At 32.3% G+C, this 19038-nt stretch overlaps 1 protein-coding gene across 3 annotated transcripts in view; it reads left to right on the forward strand.

The window, feature by feature from the left end:
• Positions 1-19038, forward strand: part of METTL15 (methyltransferase like 15) — a 185437-nt gene that overhangs the window by 86606 nt on the left and 79793 nt on the right. For all 3 annotated transcript variants that reach the window (XM_045557710.1, XM_045557711.1, XM_045557712.1), the window contains exon 4: positions 2566-2702. In XM_045557710.1, the coding sequence (XP_045413666.1) occupies positions 2566-2702 (137 nt within the window). The remainder of the gene's footprint in view (positions 1-2565; positions 2703-19038) is intronic.

Genomic DNA, 19038 nt, shown 5'->3' on the forward strand with positions numbered 1-19038 from the left:
TGAAACAATTGAAGCTCCAAGAATTAAAATTATTTGGCCAGGGTTGTACAAGTACTCAGTGAAATAACCAGAATAAACATTTAGTTTTAAGATAAATTATATGAGGTAATTTCAAAGAAAGTTCCATATATGTTTGGAGCATAGCATACACATTTGAAATATATTTCTAGTTGAGATCCATGGATGGATTACTTTGAAACATTTAGATTTATTCTTGTGCATTTAGTTGTTAAGCAAAAAAATTGATTAGTCGCCTTATTTTCAACTTGTACAGATAAAAAAAAAAGTGGTCTTATGTTATGTCGGTGACCCAGGAGAAGGGAAAAACTTAATTGGCTCCCTTTTCGATTGTAGCACTGGGTGACTCATGAGGCCTAGATGCCACTATTATATTTGATATTTGATAAGCAATGAATATTAGAATTTTAAAAATGAAATTTGATGACTCCAATCACCTATTGTCTCCCACATTTTGCTTTCTGTGTTATACTTGACTGGTAATAATAGATTCTGCCCTGCTTCCCTCACCTGTGGAAACTTCCTTGATTGTCAGTACATCTCCAAGGGCATAATCATGATATATTAAAAATAATCATGTAAATTATAATCACATTTTTCAGAATATGTTTAATGAAGAAGATTTTTCTTTTTAAATATTCATTGGGACTTTTTTGACTTGGGATGAGGTAATTATGTGCATTACGTTACTTAATATACTTATAGTATAAATCCAGGGTTATAGCAAGACTTGGTATTGGTGCCATAACAAGGAAGCAGTTTATAGTTTTGCCTGGGAAAAGTTCTTTGTTTAAATTATGTTGCACTCCTCACAATTTTAAAACTGAGGTAAGTTATGGTAGAAGATTTTTACCTACTCATAGATACATAAAATAAGTCCATACTGTATAAACTGGCAAAGCAGATTATTTGATCCTGAGATTTAAGTATGTACTCTGAAATATGTAAAGTTACTGTTTAAAATGATGAAAAATATACGTAGCCATGACTTTTGTGCTGTTAGTGATAGAAGTGCAAGGTTAAGTTATACTAAAACATTTATGTTAAAAACCAGTGCTTATACATTTTTACCATATTTACATCGTTTTTCTATTTTACACCCATCCGATTCTCAATTTTGATCAGAAGATTTCCTTTATATAATTCTTTCAATAGCAGGCTAACTTTTCTGAGGACTTGATCAGAGGACGGAGCTCAGCATGGCAGATGGGATCCAAAAAATCAGAGCATAATTGCACTCCATGTCTGACCACTCTCCTTGATATAAATTGTAACATTCAGGGCAGGGAAATACTCAAATTCATGACAGGAATTTCCTTTCTTGTGCAATAAACACATGAACTTTAAAAAATTATGTATTTAAATATTATTAAGTCTGTCCAATAGACTCATGTTATTTGTCATTGTAGTCAATATTATTAGAGTAATTGTTTTTATTTTCATAATACCAGTGAAGTTTATTGGAAGGGCCCATTAAAGTAAGAGCATAAATTTGAGGAGCTGTGTGGAGAATGTCTTGACCCCAACTCAGTCAAAATCAATCAACTTGTACGCACATAAGTTTCTTATGGTCCAGGTCTGATTTCTTGTTCAACTGTGACCTGACTATTCCTTTAGAGTGTGGCCAAATAAAATAGCCAAGAAGTAGGTTCAGATTCAATCAACTGTGTTGTGTATCTGGAATGATTCAAGTATTTAATGATAACATTCATGTACATCATGCCCTTTTGTCCTAGCAAAATTATTACTGGCAAATCTTTTACTCTCAAAAGTGCCTTGGTTTAGATGAGAAATGAAATGTTACCTTAACAATTAGGTATATGGTAGTGGTATCTTCTTTTGTTCTTTATCTTGTGTTTCTTTTTAAACACTAGAGAAATCTAAAGCCACTGGAATTTTGTAACTTTAAGTGACTATTCCAATGTCCTATAGCTACTTAATGTAAAACCTAGAATTTGACATTTTCCTGGCTTTTTCCAGGTCATATTTGTTAATTTCTCAATTTTCCAGATTTTATTTGATTTGTCCTGTGACTATTGTTTGGTGTATTGGTGTATTATCATTCCCTTTCTCTCTCTTTCTCTCCCTCCCGCCCTCCTTCCCTATCTCTGTTTCCTTGAATATCTTTATTTTCATGTAAAACATTACAGAAATTGAAATAAAGTGAGCCACAATAATTGTAAGCCATCTTCAAAATAAGGAGAAATTGTTGCAAATATTATTACCAGCTGGGTGCTAGAAAGCATTAAAGAACTAGCAACATAGCACTATGGCCAGTTTGACCTTACAGAGGGAGATGTAAATTTTTCTTGAATTAGCCAGTCTGTTCCAGGAATTATTTTACTGATATTCTGATCAGTTCTTTTGGACTGATCACTCATAATTGAGCCAGATCTCATGTATAAAAAAATTTAACTCTAATAATAACTTACAATTCTTTTTCTATTTACTATCAGCCCTAAAAATCATTATGTGCTTCTAGAAATTAAGATAGTTAGCAAGAATTAGTTTTGTTTATGCTAAGTGGTAATTTTCTTTGTTGGCTAGGTTTTTCTAGATATGACGTTCGGTTCAGGAGGACACACAAGAGCCATTCTGCAGAAGGAATCAGATATTACTCTTTATGCCTTAGACAGAGATCCGACAGCTCATGCAATTGCTGAACAGCTTTCAGAATTGTATCCGTAAGTAATACTCTTATATATGTATTTAATTTTGGTGCTGAGTTTTACAGAGCTTAGTTTATCACTTTGGAATTTGTTCTATTTTGCATGGTGCTATATATATTTCACTCCACTAAATATTTCCTCTTTTTCCCCCCAAAAGAATTAATGTAAATGATGTTTTTAGTACTACTGAAATTAATGCTATTCTACATTTATCCTTTCTAAATTTATGAAAAGAAATATAAAAATGACTTCCAGCTATAAGATTGAAGATGTGTTAAAATCCATCCATGAATAATATTTGACAATTAACTCATAGTAAAAAAAAAATTTTTAAAGATTTTTACGAGTTTCTAAGGATTTAGCAGAGTAATTAAGTATGTGGGAATTCTGTAGAACTTAAGAGGTCACATAATCAACACAATGCACTTCTTTTCCTGGAATTCTTTCTGAAATTCACAAGTGAATCTATCCTTCTATCAGTATAAGTGAGCTATCACTAAAGAACTTCTTAAAAATATAAAATATTGTCTTTGTGAGTGATGGAAACATCTACCTTTAAAGAAAAGTTTTGAATTAGGGAGTGAAGTCTGTATGGTATGTTGTTTAAAAGCCACCATCTAAAAGAGAAAAACATTTTGGAGCTAAGATGGCTATCTCCAAATATATAAAGGGCTATTTTCAGGAATGGGGAATTATTTTATTCTGTCATGCTTTAGAGACTGGAATCAAGAAAATAGAGAATTTCAGAGGTAAATTTTGACTTGATGTGAACTAGAGTTTTTACTAGTTGTAGCTGTTCAACAACAAAATGGTCTCTTTGGTGAAGTAGCAAAAGTATGACCATCAAAAGGTTTAATCAGAGAATAAGGGTAGAAAGTTGGTTTATTCATCTAGAATAGACTTTTCAACCTCTTTCAGGTCCTAAACTCCTCGCAAATCTAATGAATATGATTAATTTTCTCAATAAAATTGTAAATAAATATAAATAGACTTTTATTTACAAGATTACAGGATTTATGGAGCCCCTGAAACCCACCATTTGACTTGAGATTATTTCTTTTTTTCTAAGAATAATTTGAGAATGTGGCTTAATGACATAGTTCTAATTTTTAGGTTTTTAAATCTTTGTCTTCTGCAGTGTAACTTAGATGTACTTTCTTTAAAAAGATCTTGTACTAAACCATTCATGTTTATGAAGCATCATATGAGTTCACTTTATTATGACTCAAACATTCATGAAATGTAGGCCTCCATTATACAGTTGTCCCTTGTGTCTGTGGGGGCAGATACCAAATTCCATGGATATTCAAGTTCCTTACATAAAATAGTGTAATATTTGCATATAACCTCCACACATCCTTCTGTATCTTTAAATCATCTCCAGATTACTTATAACACCTAATGCATTGTAAATGCTATGTAAACAGTTATTATACTTCATTTTTTAGGGAATAGTGAGAAGGAAGAAGCACCCATCCGTTTTTGTCCCTAATATTTCTGATCTGCAGTTTGCTGAATCTACAGATGTAGAATCCACATATAAGGAAGGCTGACTATATTTTACTATCATAGAAAAACTGTCATAGAAAAAATTTTTTTTTTTTAACCTAACAGGAACTTTCAGGCTCTATATTCTTTATTTCATTTTGCAGATTTGGGAGCTATTAGCTTGACAGATGAAATGATTTGCTAAAAGGTATACATGGGACATGTATTCTGACCCCTAGCCTAATAATCTTATTTTATTAAATAACACTACCTTGCCTCAAATCTTGAGACTTTTTTACTTCATGACAAAATGATTCCTTTGCCAAACATAATAAGTTAGATAAAGAACAACAAAATAAAGTAGGAGTTAGTATAGATGGAAGCTACAATCAAGGAAACTGAAAACAAGAAACAAAAAAAAAATTAGAAAGTGTAAAGAAATCCTTGGAGATTATCCTGTGAAAATAGCAAAATTTCTTTTGAGCCTGATTATTAGAGCGAAAACATATGATTAGAGAGAGAAGACCAACCATAGAAACAAGATAAGTTTATCATAAGATGATACAACTACAGCTGTGTGGTAACTTGCAAAAATTGGATGAAATGAGTGATATTCTAACAAAATATAAATTATTAAAATTGACACAATAATTATAAAGGTTGAATAGGTCATTACCATAAAAGAAATTAGAAAGGTAACTAAAGTACATAGAAAAATGTACTCTGATCAAATGAACTTGGAGTTATCTAACTCTTAAAAAAAATAGGAATGAGCAATGCCTGTTTCACTAGTTCTGACCATGGTAAATATGGAATGTTCTTTCAGTTCATTTTGTGAATCCAGCGTAATTATAATACCAAATCCTGATGGAGATAGTATAAAAAAAAAACAGTGCAACATCACTGAAATATATAGATGCAACAATTGGAAAGGAAATACTAGCATATCTAATTTACACATCATTTAATTTAAAGAATAATACCTATGGCCTAATAAAGTTTAAGTCAGAAAGACCCAGGAGGTTTATATCAGGCAGTCAATGAATGATAGGTTGATAAGCGTGACAATAATTTGCTAGCTATTCCTTTTAAAATCTGTAAGTTAAATATAAATAAACTACTTAAGTGTAAAATATCCTCTTAACCAAGAGGCAATTATTTTCCTAAAAGGTTACATACTACACATACTATAATAATTTAAGTTACAATCAGGATGTAAATAGGATTAACTTCTAAAAATGCTGTTACTCAGTATTTTGGGATGGTCTGGCAAATGTAATCAAGAAACTAAAAGGTTAAAATATTCTCTTTCTTGTAATGATTTGACTGAATAGTTAAAAACCCAAAAGACTTGTAAAATTAATAGATGATATGATAAGATGGTTAGATAAAAAACTATCCATTTTATGCTTAGGTTCAATAAAGCATGGACAGCCATATAGAACTATGATTAGACAAAAATGGATCTAATGCTAATTGACTGAGTGGGGAAACTCAGAAGCCTCTCTCTGTGTAGCATTCCTTTCTCCAGGATATGCATTAGGACCTCTCTGGAATAAGGATCTTAATTTTTTAATTTTCTGTTACACAGAAAGAAGGGGGAGGGGAAAGTTAGAGTAATATTTTTAGGCTTTCTTTATGTCTGGCTTTGGGGAAAAGGAGTTCTGGTTTCTATGACCACCTTGGAGAAGAGGCATTCTCGTTTCTCTGGCTTTCCCCAAGGGAGAATGGGGGGCAAGAGACAGAAGATCAGAAGAAGATAGAGACTATTTCTAAGGGTGATTCTTAGACCTTCACTGTGGGGTATCATTTTCTGAGCCCCAACAGTGCCTAGAAAGGGAAATGGGAATAATATTCCATTCACAAAAGCACCTAAAACTATGTAAAATATTTAGTAATACTTTTAACAAAAAAGACACAGTTGCAAATTGGGGGAAAAAAAACAACCTATAATTTTACTGAAGGGCATACAACAAGATCTGAGCAAAAAGGAAGACATATTTATTTTGAAGTAGAGAGAATTAGTATTATTTAAACAAAAAGTTCTCCTAGAATTCATATATATATGTAATATACTCCTAAGAAGCATCTTAATTGATTTCACCTTAACTGATGTTTGTTTGTTTATTTGTGTTTTAAATTTGGATAACGTGGTCTTAAGTTATATGAGGGGAAATAGTGACAATGTATTTTCTGAGTTAAAGAAAAAGTGAAAAGAAATTTGCCTTACCAGATATCAGGTCATAATCACTACAATGAAATCAATACAGCATTGACATAAGAATAGGCAAGTAGATTAGTGGAAGAGAGAATCTCAAAGTAGATTCCTCTAAATAAAGGAATTTAATAGAAGATAAAAATATTTTAATTCATTAAGAAAATAGTGCATTATTAAATAAATGGTGCTGGTACAATGTCTGTCAGACTTTAAGAAAATAAAATGGACCCTTATTTTATATTGTGTTCAAAAATAACTTCCAGATGGAGTAAAAATGTGTGAAAATTTGAAAATAAAAGTCCTATAAATAAAGAGGAGAGACTACATACACAATCTAGGGGTGAGAAACTTCATCAAGGCTAAAAATCATAAATCTATAAAATAAATAATAGAAATATCTGATTACATAAGTTTTAAAAACTATATGGAAAGAATAGTATAGTAATTTCCAAATAGTTCATTTGGAAAAGAAATATTAGTAATATAAAAGATGGGGAAAGGATTGATATCTATCATGTAGGAAGAGTTCTTATAAAACTAATAAGACAACAAAATATATAGAAAGTGATTCATAGAAGATTAAGCTGTGAATAGGTGCTCCATCCCAGTAGCAGTAATGAGGGAAATAAAGTTAAAATAATAATGATATAATACACTGGAAAAACATAGTTTTGCTAGTGAAGATATGGTGAAAAAAGTACTTTCATCCATTTTTGGTGGATACCTTTTAGAATTTAAAAAATACTTAATCTGCTCAACCTCTATGTCATCTAAATCAAAGAATCAATATCTAAGAAAATATTTTTAGACAAATTACAAACTCTGGACATATATTGTTTGTATAATATATATAATCATGGAGACCTTGAAAGAAAGGTTTAATAGTAGAGAGAGGTGCAGGGAAAGGGAAAACAACAGTTTTAAAAAAAAAAATCCAGAGGTTATATGATCCCATCTCTGCTTATGTGTGTAAAATAGAAAATGTACGGTAATGCTACATAGTTTTCATTAATACCCACATATGTGATAATAAAAGTATGCATGAGAAAGAAAAATATAAATTTGGGCTGGGGATTATTTCTGGGAATATTGGATAGGTGGATGGGTGGTTGAATAGATAGATGGATTAGATAGATTGATTATGTTCTTAAAAATATTTAATTATAATTTGTAGTAAAGCTCACAATAAAACAAATATTTTGTCATTTCAACGTGAAAGTCTTTTGAGGAAATATAGTAATTTCTTCCTTTCATTTATTTTGCTGTTATTATAAAAGAGGAATTTAAGCTTCTCTTGACAAATCCCATGTTCTTTACTCTGTCAAAACTAAGTCAGAAATAGAAACTAACATTTTTACAGAAAACTAAGCAATTCATGGGAAGGTTGAGTTTTAGGCTAACCCATTTTAGCTCTTTCAGAAAAGATGACATGTCAGATCACCTGTTGTTTGAAGACCGAAACTTTTCCCCATTGCCTCTGAAGACTGTATAAAGAGGAAACACATTTAAATTGGAGCAGTGGGGTGTTGGTTGACTTTTAACGTAGTGGAAGATGGATGTTGGAAGACAATTTTAAAAATCAAAGGTTTTTTGCTTCTGAATTTAGGAACAATATATGCTCTGTATACTAAATGTAGACAATATAGATATGTATAAAGAAGAAAATAAAAATCATAATTGATTCTATTTAACTCTAACTTTAAGCAGATTATAAAAATATAATAAGCTGTTACATCCAACAATTTGTAAAAGTAGATATGCTGACTGAGATAAATTTATAGTAGACAGGAAAATATGGACAAGAAATTAAACTTGCCTGTGGTTCCACTATCTTATACTAAGCATTAATGATTTTCGTGTTTTTCACTCCATCTTTTTAATTGTATTTCATTATATTATATACATACTATTTCTTATTTGACCTTTTTTGGGTACTTTTGCATTTTGTACTTCTAAAATATTAGAATCTCTTGGCAAAGTTTAAAAATCATTTTGATCAATTGTATTAAATATATAATTACATTAGAAAGAATTGACATCTTTATTTGCATCCCAATCCAGAAGCCTGATATGTCTTTCCATTTATTCTAGCACTTTGTGTTTCTCAGTGAATTTTTTTCTTAATTAAAATTATAAAATGCAGAAAAGTACTGAGAAGAAAATTAAAATAATATATAGTACCACCAGCAATATTAACTGTTTGTTATATTCCCTTCTAATTACTTTGGTTATGTATACATATGCATTCATATATGCATATATATTTTACATAATTAATTCTACTTATACTTTATCAGCACATTCCTATTTCATTAAATTATTTTAAAATGCATGACTATTGGTTGTATTTTCATCATGTAGTTATAACTTAATTTACTAGAATTTTAATTCTGATATACTCTTATTGATATTCATATTGTTGGTATTTTAAATCTATGTAGTATTGCCTTAGATATACTTTCTATAAACAGCACATACCAGATGTATTTGGGTAAACAAATCTGAGTATGTTTTCTGTAAAAGTGTAATTATATCAGGTTATACTGGTTCTTCCTATCTTATCTCTCTTTATGTTTTCTATTTATGTGTTTTATTGAAATTTTCCTTGACTTTTATAATTTATGCTCATTTTATATGTACATATTTACCTTTTCTCTAGTGATTTTGATGCCATACCTTTTATTAATATTATTTTAATTTACTAGTGACAGACTTTAGTATTTTTTAAGATAAGTATCTAAACACTTTGTATTAAGTTTGCAGAACAAAATTATATTTATTTATTAACCACCCTCACATAATTTGAGAAGTTAATACTCTTTTATTTTTATTTTCCCTTTTCCCACCCTCCTTCTTGGCTTTTTAAATATTATCTTGGGTTTTAGACATTCATATCTACTCTTATGAAAATTATTAGCATTTGCATTTTTGGCAATATTATCTAAAATATTTATAATTAGACCATTTAATTTATTTCAATACACTTCAGTAGCCTTTTTACAATATTTTAAGTCCATTTTGAGTTCATCAAGCAGTCACATCTCAGTCAATTGATTACATCTTTAAGTAATTATTCTATAAATATACAGAAGAGAATCATCTGAACTTTTGTCTACCTGAGGAGACAGTGTTTCTCCTGTCTTTTTTCATAAGCAACAGCTTAGCCGAGTATAGAATTTGAGGAATTTTTTAGATATCAATTTTTTACTTCTGGAATGTAGTATTGTGGAGAAGTCTGAGGTCAATTCAGTTTTTTTTTTTTTTCCCTTAGGTGATCTGTTTCTCACTCCTTCCTTCTGCCTCTAGGCTGTATACTTATTGGATATATTTCTTTGAAAATTTTTGATATTCATAAATTTCACTAAGAAATATTACCAACTGAGCACTTTCTGCTAAGTTTTCTTGTACTCTATGAACAATTTTTGGCCTATGGATTAGGTCTTTTCCCTACAAAAGAGAGTTTTTGTTTCAGTAGCCCCTACACCCTTATTTCTGTTTTCTAACCTGTAAGGGCTCATTATTTATTGGTTAAATTTGTATTATGTGTCCTGTATGTCTTTTATTTCTTCTCTTAGTGTTTTTAGCTATTTCTACTTTAATATTACAGGAAATACTTTTAAGGTTATTCTCAGTGTTACAGATTTGGTTTTCTGTAGTGTTGATGATGGGATGGGCTTTACTGCCTCTTGTTCAGGTTTTAATTCAGCTATTAGAAGTTATCATTCCTTGTAATCTTTATTTAATTTGTTGGCCTCTTTTCTGCCAATTCCTTTTTATTTCCTCTTGTTTACTTACCATCTCATTTTCATATCTTATTTCATAGTGAGCAAAGTATACACATCAAGGAATAGACCTTTCTTAAAATTTATGGAATCCAAAGTATGTGCATTCTAAACTTTTCTGTGTTTTATAATAGACTCTTTTAAAAAGGATGCTTTTCCTCTGGCTCTTGAATACAAAGTTGTTTTTTTCTCTTCTTAATCTTTTTATAGGCTTCATCTTGCCTGTATGTTTATATATGTAGTGTTTACTATTTGGATAGATTCCTCTTTGACCTGTTGATTGTGTACTCATGTGGGGCTGGAATCTTCACTTCAGATTTTAAGCTAGAAAATTATTTGAGGTAACACAGTCTCTTATTTGAAAAAATTTAGCATTTTGGAGTCCTTTTCTAGGATCTACCAATAGGAGGAAGATCCTCCTATTTTCTTATTCTTGCTAGAGAATACAATTCATAAAAGACACTCTTACCATGATATATTACTTCTGTAGTTCTTCCAACTTTCCTATTCTAAAGAGAGTCTTCACATCCCAGGTCATGTTTTGACAGTACCTTTCCATTTCTGCCCCAGGTGTTATTGCATTATATGAGTTGTAACCTCTAAATGGATGTTATAATAAAGGTATTGGTGGCTGAGTATGAAGAGGTGGTGGAGTAAAATGGCCCTAGTGGCCTTAGCGTATTCTTATCTATGCAGTTTAAATGATTCCTTCAGATGCTGCCTTTTGTCTCTAAGGGAATGGATGTGAATGAGTCATTCTTAACCTTTTCCCTAACTGGCTCCATGGCCTTGAATCATAATCTAGACTTAAACATTTGGTAAGAAGAGATATTTTTCTTATGTTATATCATATCCTTGAGGGCCATTTTTAGTTATTTATACTATTTAAACTTCCATCGTTTTGTTTTGAGGGAAGATTAAATAGTTATCATTAGCTAGCTTCCATCTTTCTACTAAAGTTTGCTTTATGGTCATTTAATTGGAGAGTTATGAATATATTTATCCATATGATATAATCTATTTTACATTACCCGCATGATTTATTCTAGGTTGTACAGTCTGTTCTCCAGAACTTAAGCTTTAATATTTACCTTCTCCTTTTAAGTTGTCATTTCTTATTTTAAGTCAAATTCACACAGGAAGCCAGAGCAAAGGCAAGTCTAGAACTCATGGCATCAGGTTTGCTGCTTATATTCTTTCTACTGCACTGTAGTATTATACTTTGTAATACTGTATATTTAGTCACATTCTCTAGCAGAGCCAGGACTCAAACCTAGGCATTCTGACCCCAGGGCCAGTGTGAAAAATCATATCAAGGAATATACTGTCTTATACAGCCCTGTCTACCTAAAATTTAGACTGCCAGTATAAAATATGAGATACAGCTGTTATTAATCTTACTAACCATAGGAGATCAGCTCTGCTATGCACCATCAAAGTGAAAGAATTTTTATAAATATAAACAAGCATAAAAAAAGACAACTTAGAAAAATTAACAAGACCATTTTGAACTATTGATGATGGTCTGTCACCTTTTCATTATTTTTGGTAACACAAACATTATTAAAACAGGATGTTGTATTTTGCCCCACTGAATATTGTTCAATATAACCTTTACCCAGGGGATGTCAGCCTTGCAAGATGAAGTTTTTTGTTTGGGAAGGTAAAAGTACTTGACTTCAGTTTACCAAACATAGTTCCAAGGCTAGAGGAAATATATGTTTATTCCATAAACATGAATTGACCTAACTAGTTTCCAGGCAATCTCCTATTTCTGAGGGCTCCAGAGAAATTAAGACATATAGTTTATGCCTTTACAAAGCTGACAATGTAAGCAGAAAATAGATAGGAAACACATAATTTCACAATTAATTATTTAATTGCAATTGTGATCATAGCTGTGAATTAGTAGAGTATATTCCAAGAGGAATATGACATCAGGATCTAATCTACTAGTCTGGAACATCTGGGAAGACTTCCAGAGTTGTGAATTTCAAGTCAGGACCTGAAAGATAAGTGACCGTTAGCTCAGTGAAGGGAGGGATGGTGGGGCAAGAGAGAACATTTGTAGTATTAAGAACAGCATATTCAAAACATTTAGGAGAACAGAGAACAGCTTATTGAAGAATCTGTAATATGAATGGTTGATAGGAAGGGAGAGGAGAAGTGGCTAAGAGAGGAAAGCTAGGGCTAGACCTTGTTAAGGATTTTGAACTTTAAGAGCAGTGAGAAGGCACTAAAATTTTTAAAACAGGGAACTGACTTGATCATTTTTGCATCCTTAAAAGAATATTCTGCCTGCTGCATTAAGAAGGTAGAAGGAGGGCAAAATTGGAAAGGATTCAGTGAGACTAATTTAGAAGCCTAGGAGTTGCCACTCTGAGTGAAAGCTGATGGTGATTGGGCCTAGATTTTCTTTTCTTGGTTGTCCTATTAGAAATCTTACTTTGCTTTAATCTTTGGCTTTTCATTTTAATGGGATTCTAAAAGTTTAAAACAGTTTATTTCAAGGCAAAATTATATTTCATGTTTATAAGTGAAATTGAAGTTAATACTGTGACACTACATTTTGTACAACCCTTCAAGAATTCCTATTCATCTGACTTGGCCAATATAAGGAAGGAGACAAGGAATAAATTGAATCCTCTCATGTTCCCAAGTCTTGCAGAGTATTTGTATTTCAGTGATTATCATTCCTCCAGAATCTCTCCCCTTGTGTGTGTGTAATGAGCAATAAGACTCTTTTACTTCTACCTCAAGTCTTATCAACTTTAATATATGACCTGTCTTTTCCTTCTTTACCATATTAACGGTGGTGGCAGAGTGCTTCTTTTTTTTTATCCCAGCTCTGCCATTTATTCATCATAAAACCTTCAATAAGTTCCTTAATCTCTCTTTTCCTCAGTTTCCCCATCTTTAAAATGGAGTTAATAATAGTACCCACCTCCTAGAAATGTTGTTAGGATTAGGCTTAGAACACTGTCTAGCTAGCATATCCTTTTAATGAGTCATGAAATCTTTTATTGGGTCTTGATCAGCATTTTATGGAATGGCATGTAACAGAATAGAATAGGAATACCTTAATACATAACATGAATTTAAATTAGGTATTGTTTCTAATGCAACATTTTTACATATACATATATACATATACACACACTTGTATAATTTTCTATGTATATAGGATTGCTGTTAAACTGTATTTCTGTATACCTTGATGAAAAAGTTTTGAAAACCACTGTTCTATATGGCTACATTTCACATATTTATTTGTGTTATATATTAAATGCTTATTGAAGATAGAAACTATGTCTAGTACACGTCCATATCTTCAGAACCTAGGTCTGGATTTGGGATATATATGAAAGTTAATTATGTTATGTTTATTTATGGTTCAAACAAAACAGAAACCAATGATATTGATGAAAGGTACTTTCCAGGGTTCTGTTGCCTGGAAACCCCAATTTGTCTAGAGTATTAGAACTCCATGAAAATTGCTATTTGTTAACCTGTACTTTGCCTAACTGTCTTGCAATAAATGAGATAGAATGTAAAATATAGACACTGACTATGAAGAAAGGATACGTAGTTTGGAGTGGGATAGAGTTTCAAAATAAGAAATAAAGACATAAAGTCTACACTTCAAATATTTACAGTGTATGATATGGAAAATAATAAACTTTGCTCCTGACTTAGGATTTTAATAGTATTAATAGCTTGGAGAAGGGATGATTGACAATGCTCAGAAAGTTACCATATCCCAGGTTTACCAAATGAATTGTTTTTCTCAGCTTACTAGGCTAACTTTTACTCTTATGGATTCCTGCCAGGTGTGCTGGATAGTTTCCATTTGCCCCCATATCTTCCCTCTACTGTTGTCCACGTTGATCTGTATCCCTGGAAGATGACTTTTACAAATGTATCAAAAGTCTTTCTTGTCCTCCGACTTCTGGTTGTGTTCACACTGGCGGGAATGCCGAGGGCAGAGGAGAGTGAGAGTGTGTGTTAGCAGTGGTCACGTTTCTCTTCAAAGACCTCTATTCATAGACCTCTCCTGCCAGATGTTGTTCTGGCTCTTTGGGATCCAGCCATGGCTTCTGGCCCTTGCCTTTTTCCCTCTCAGGTTCAGGGTGCTTCTCTGTCCTTTTTTGCCTCTCCTTAACTTGTTCATACCTTTGTAAATAGTCTCTTTGTTAAACTTCAGCATTTTCATTGCTTGGATATGTTATTTTTCTTACCAGAAACTTTGCAGACTCACAAAGTCTCTGAACCTTCTTCATATCTAGCTGGATCCTTCCCCTTTGGACTCATCTGGATCTGGCTTATTTCAAATGTCCATCCCCACAGGTGAGGAAGCAGTCTAGACTTGGGAATCAAACAGTCCTGGCTTAGAGTCTTAGTTCTGCCTCTTTCCAGCCATGGGATTTCAGATAAATTACTCAACCTTTCTGAGTTTTTATTCTCATCTCTGAAATGAGGTACTGTTGGTACTTGCCTCGTGGTGTGTTATGAGGATTAAATAAGATTATGTAATTAAATTGTTTATCATAAATTTGTTAATAAATGTTAGCTGTAGTTGCTTTGTTATAATTATTATAATACATATTTATACTAATTATTATTATAATTATGCTAAGAGTTTGAAAAGTTCCATTGTCATATACCAAGGTGGTGATTGGCTATTATTTTCTGTCTTTACCTGCTTGGTTTCTTAACATGCACAAATAGAGTTGTTCTAAGATTTGGGATCTGGGACATTGCATTCAACTTACCTCAGCTTGCAAAATGTTCTGGCATCTGCCTTTTGTTATAGACTTTCTTTTCCATTGTGCATGTAAACACTGAAGACTATCTCTGAATATTGGTATGCCCCAAAATTCATATGTTGAAACCAATAGTATTAAAAGGTGGGGCCTTTGGGGAGGTGATTAAATTATTAGGGCTCCACTCTTAGGGATAGGATTAGTTTCATTATTAAAGAGGTAGAAAGGAGCTGCCTTGCCCTTCTGCCATGTGAGGACCCAGTAAGAGGCTCCATTTTAAGCAGAGAGCAAGCCCTCAGCAGATACTGAATCTGCTAGTACTTTAATCTTGGACTTCCCAGCTTCCAGAACTGTGAAAAATACATTTCTGTTGTTATAAATTACCCAATCTAAGGTATTTTGTTAGAGCATCCTGAGACAGCAGTAGTCTGTGACAATTCCAAACACTGCTCTACTGAGCTATATCATTGTCTTCTTTTTCCCCCCCCGACTTTTTATTAGTTGTGATTTTTCCATGACTTCTTGGCTTTAGACCAAAATAACTAACATTTTTATGAATGTCATCAACCAATCAAAAGTCCTTTCCTACGGATCTCATGTTCTTTGGCTCTTTCCTTCTAGATTCATATGCTGCTAGCTTTCTGGAAGCTACTTTTTTCTTATTAAAGAAGGTTGAAGTTTTTCTAGGGGTTTAGTTTTTAGCCCCTTGTGAAGCCTAAAAATTCTGAGAGACTGATTCTTGAGTCATCTTCATTACCTGCAGATTTAAATTCTTGTTGTTGATTATTTAGCTTATTACTGACATGAGGAAACAGTCTGTGTTATTTCAAATAAACTTTAGTTTTTGTTTTCTGACAAATGCAAATTTAACTATAGACCTATATAATTAACACTTCTACACCCATTCCTAAATAGTGTTATAGATTTATTCTTAGAATATTTGGCTTAAAAGTTTATGAAACTGAATCATGGAAGTCAGCATGTATATTTGAAATGCAAATGATATTTATATTATGATAAGTATGAGAAAATGAATTACCTCTTCACAAACTTGAGATAATCCATTTTTATTGCCTACGTCATTTGAACATATCCATATGGTACAGAATAAGAATAGCAGCTTGTTCAGTACAAGAATGACTATACCTAGAAAGACTTCATTTTATTTTATCTTGGGTAAACAATACATATTTAGAGACATATTTTATTACATATGAGAAAATTTTAGTAGAACCTTTTATGTTTGGGCTTCTGAGTTATTAAAAGAATGAAAACAATAGTTCTATTTTCTCTAACATCATAAACTAATTAAATCAAAATGAGTTTGCTATAATTACATGTATAATCCTCCTGTTCTCTACACCCCCATTTTTGCCTGATATTTAAAGTAAAACCCAGACAAACAGCTGCCAGATTGGATTATCTATGTTAGTATTTTATTCTTTTTTCCTGAGAGAATGCAATCTAAATTTAATGTACAATCCAATGTTCATTTTAGTGCCTGCTGTGTATAGGGAAATAGATTTGGCATGGGGAATGCTCAGAAGCCCAAGATATGGTCTCTGTACCAGGAGAGCTCATTATCTAATAGATAGACAAGTAAACCTCTACGAGATCAGGTAAGTAAATCTCCTGATGGAAAACAACCAAACATATTCTAAACCCAAACTTAAATTATTTTTGGAATATATATTTTTATTTTCTCTGTTAGCATTGTTTGTTACTCATTTAATTCAATTCAAGAAACACTATTTTGGATCAGATCTGAAACCACATTTTGGTATGACAACCAGATAAAAAGGTCTATATAATCCCTTCTTTATCAGGAAAGACACATATTAAACAGGTTTTTACAATTAAGTGCCAGGACCCAGAAGTATTAGATACTAAGGAAATATGCTTTCACAGCATGCAAGAACTGCTAAGTTATCACTGATTAAGTTAACCGAGCTATTCAAAGAATACTTTTATACAACAGTCTTTTTTCCAGTAGTAAAATTCTTACAGTTTTTCAATGATGTACCATAACTTGTAGAACTAAGTTAAGCTTTTCTGCCTACCACAGGAGGCCATCAAAGATACAGGCTATCTTTTCTCTAGATTCAACTCTTTTTTTGTTGTTATTGTTTTAGAGTCAGGGTCTCGCTCTGTTACCTAGACTGGAGTGCAGTGGTGCAGTCATAACTCACTGTATCCTCAAACTCATGGACTCAAGCCTTTGAATAGCTGCCTTCTGAGTAGAGAGGACTACAGTCACACACCAGCAAGCCTGGCTAATTCTTTTTTAAAATTTTTTTTAGAGATGGAGTCTCTCTGTGTTGCCCAGGCTTCTGGATTCATTTCTCATGACTTCACACTGGTTTCCTCGTACCATTTCTTGAAATACTAAACTACTTTTACAATAATTCATAATGTTATGTCATACAACTTTTTATGAATACATGCTGTTCATTTATCTAGAGTGTTATTTACACTACTGTCTTTCAAGGTTAAGTACCATATCCTTTGGGAAATCACCCAGACACTCCAGTTTGATTTAAATATCCCACTTCTGTTCCTCATCACACTCTCTGTAATCTTTATCCAAGCTCTTACACTATTCTCTTTTGGTTTACTTTCACATATTATATATTCCTTAAAGTATGGCTATGTCTTAATCTGACTTTGTACCTTCAAAATTTTGTATAGTCCTTGGCATACAGTAGGTACTCAATATCGTATGGATTGGTAGTTAGAATGATAAATGAATGGATGATGATTTTCATTTTATATATCACATGTGTAGAAGGAGTAGAAATTAAATGTAATGGGCAGAGTTTATCTTACTTTGCAATTCACAACGTAAATAGAATGCTTCTAAATCTCCAGACCACTATTTAAAATAATATTGTAAGTCTAGATCTAGGTTCTAGAGAGAATTATGGCACTAAGTGCAGATTTAATTCCTCACTAAAATTTATGTAGAAATATGAGGTGATAAACTCTGATTAGATATAGTATACCTACCAGTGAGCTCACAGTCCTTACTACCAACATTTACTATAGAGAAACTGGTGTACCCATCACCAAAATAGTATACATTGTACCCAGTAGGTAAATTTTTATTCCTCACCCCCAGACATTCCTTCTTACATTTCAGTGTCCACTGCACCATTTTATGACCATATATACCCCTTGTTTAGCTTCCACTTATAAGTGAGAACATGTGGTATTTGTTTTTCTGTTCCAGAGATAATGTCATTTAGAATCATGGTCTCCAGTTCCATCCAAGTTGCTGCAAAAGACTTTATTTCATTCCTTTTTATGTCTAAATAGTACTTCATGATGTATACGTACCACATTTCTTTATCCACTCCTGAGTTGATAGGCACTTAGGTTGATCCCATATCTTTGCAGTTGTGAATTATGCTGCAATAAACATTTGAGGGTAGGTGTCTATTTTGTAAAACAACTTCTTTTCTGTTGGGTAGATACCCAGTAGTGGGATTGCTGGATGGAATAGTGGTTCTACTTTGAGTTCTCTTAGGAATCTCCCTACTGTTTTCCATAGAGGTTGTACTAGTTTACATTCCCATCAACAGTATAAGTGTTCCCTTTTTACCATATTCGCACTAACATCTATTGTTTTTTGACTTGTTAATAATGGCTATTCTGACAGGGGTGAGATGGTATCTCACTGTGGTTTTAATTTGCATTTCCATGATGATTAGTGATGTTGAGCATATTTTCATATGTTTATTGGCCATTTGTCTATCTTCTTTTGAAAAAAAATTTGTTCATGTCTTTTGCCCACTTGATGGTGTTTTCTCCTTGATGATTGGTTTGAATTCTTGGAGATTCTGAATAGTAGTTCTTTGTCAAATATATAGTTTGTGAATACTTCCTCCCATTCTGTGGGTTATCTGTCTACTCTGTTGGTTGTTTCCTTTGCAGTGTAGAAACTTTTTAATTTAAGTCCCATTTATTTATTTTTATCATTGCTATGTTTGCTTTTGGGGTCTCAGTCATAAATTATTTGCCTAGGCCAACATCCAGAAGAATTTTTCTTACATTTTCTTCTCAAATTTTCATGGTTTCAGGTCTTACATGTATGTCTTTAA

The sequence above is a fragment of the Lemur catta genome, chromosome 7 (assembly GCF_020740605.2).
Source record: "Lemur catta isolate mLemCat1 chromosome 7, mLemCat1.pri, whole genome shotgun sequence".
NCBI classification, from domain to species: Eukaryota; Metazoa; Chordata; class Mammalia; order Primates; family Lemuridae; genus Lemur; species Lemur catta.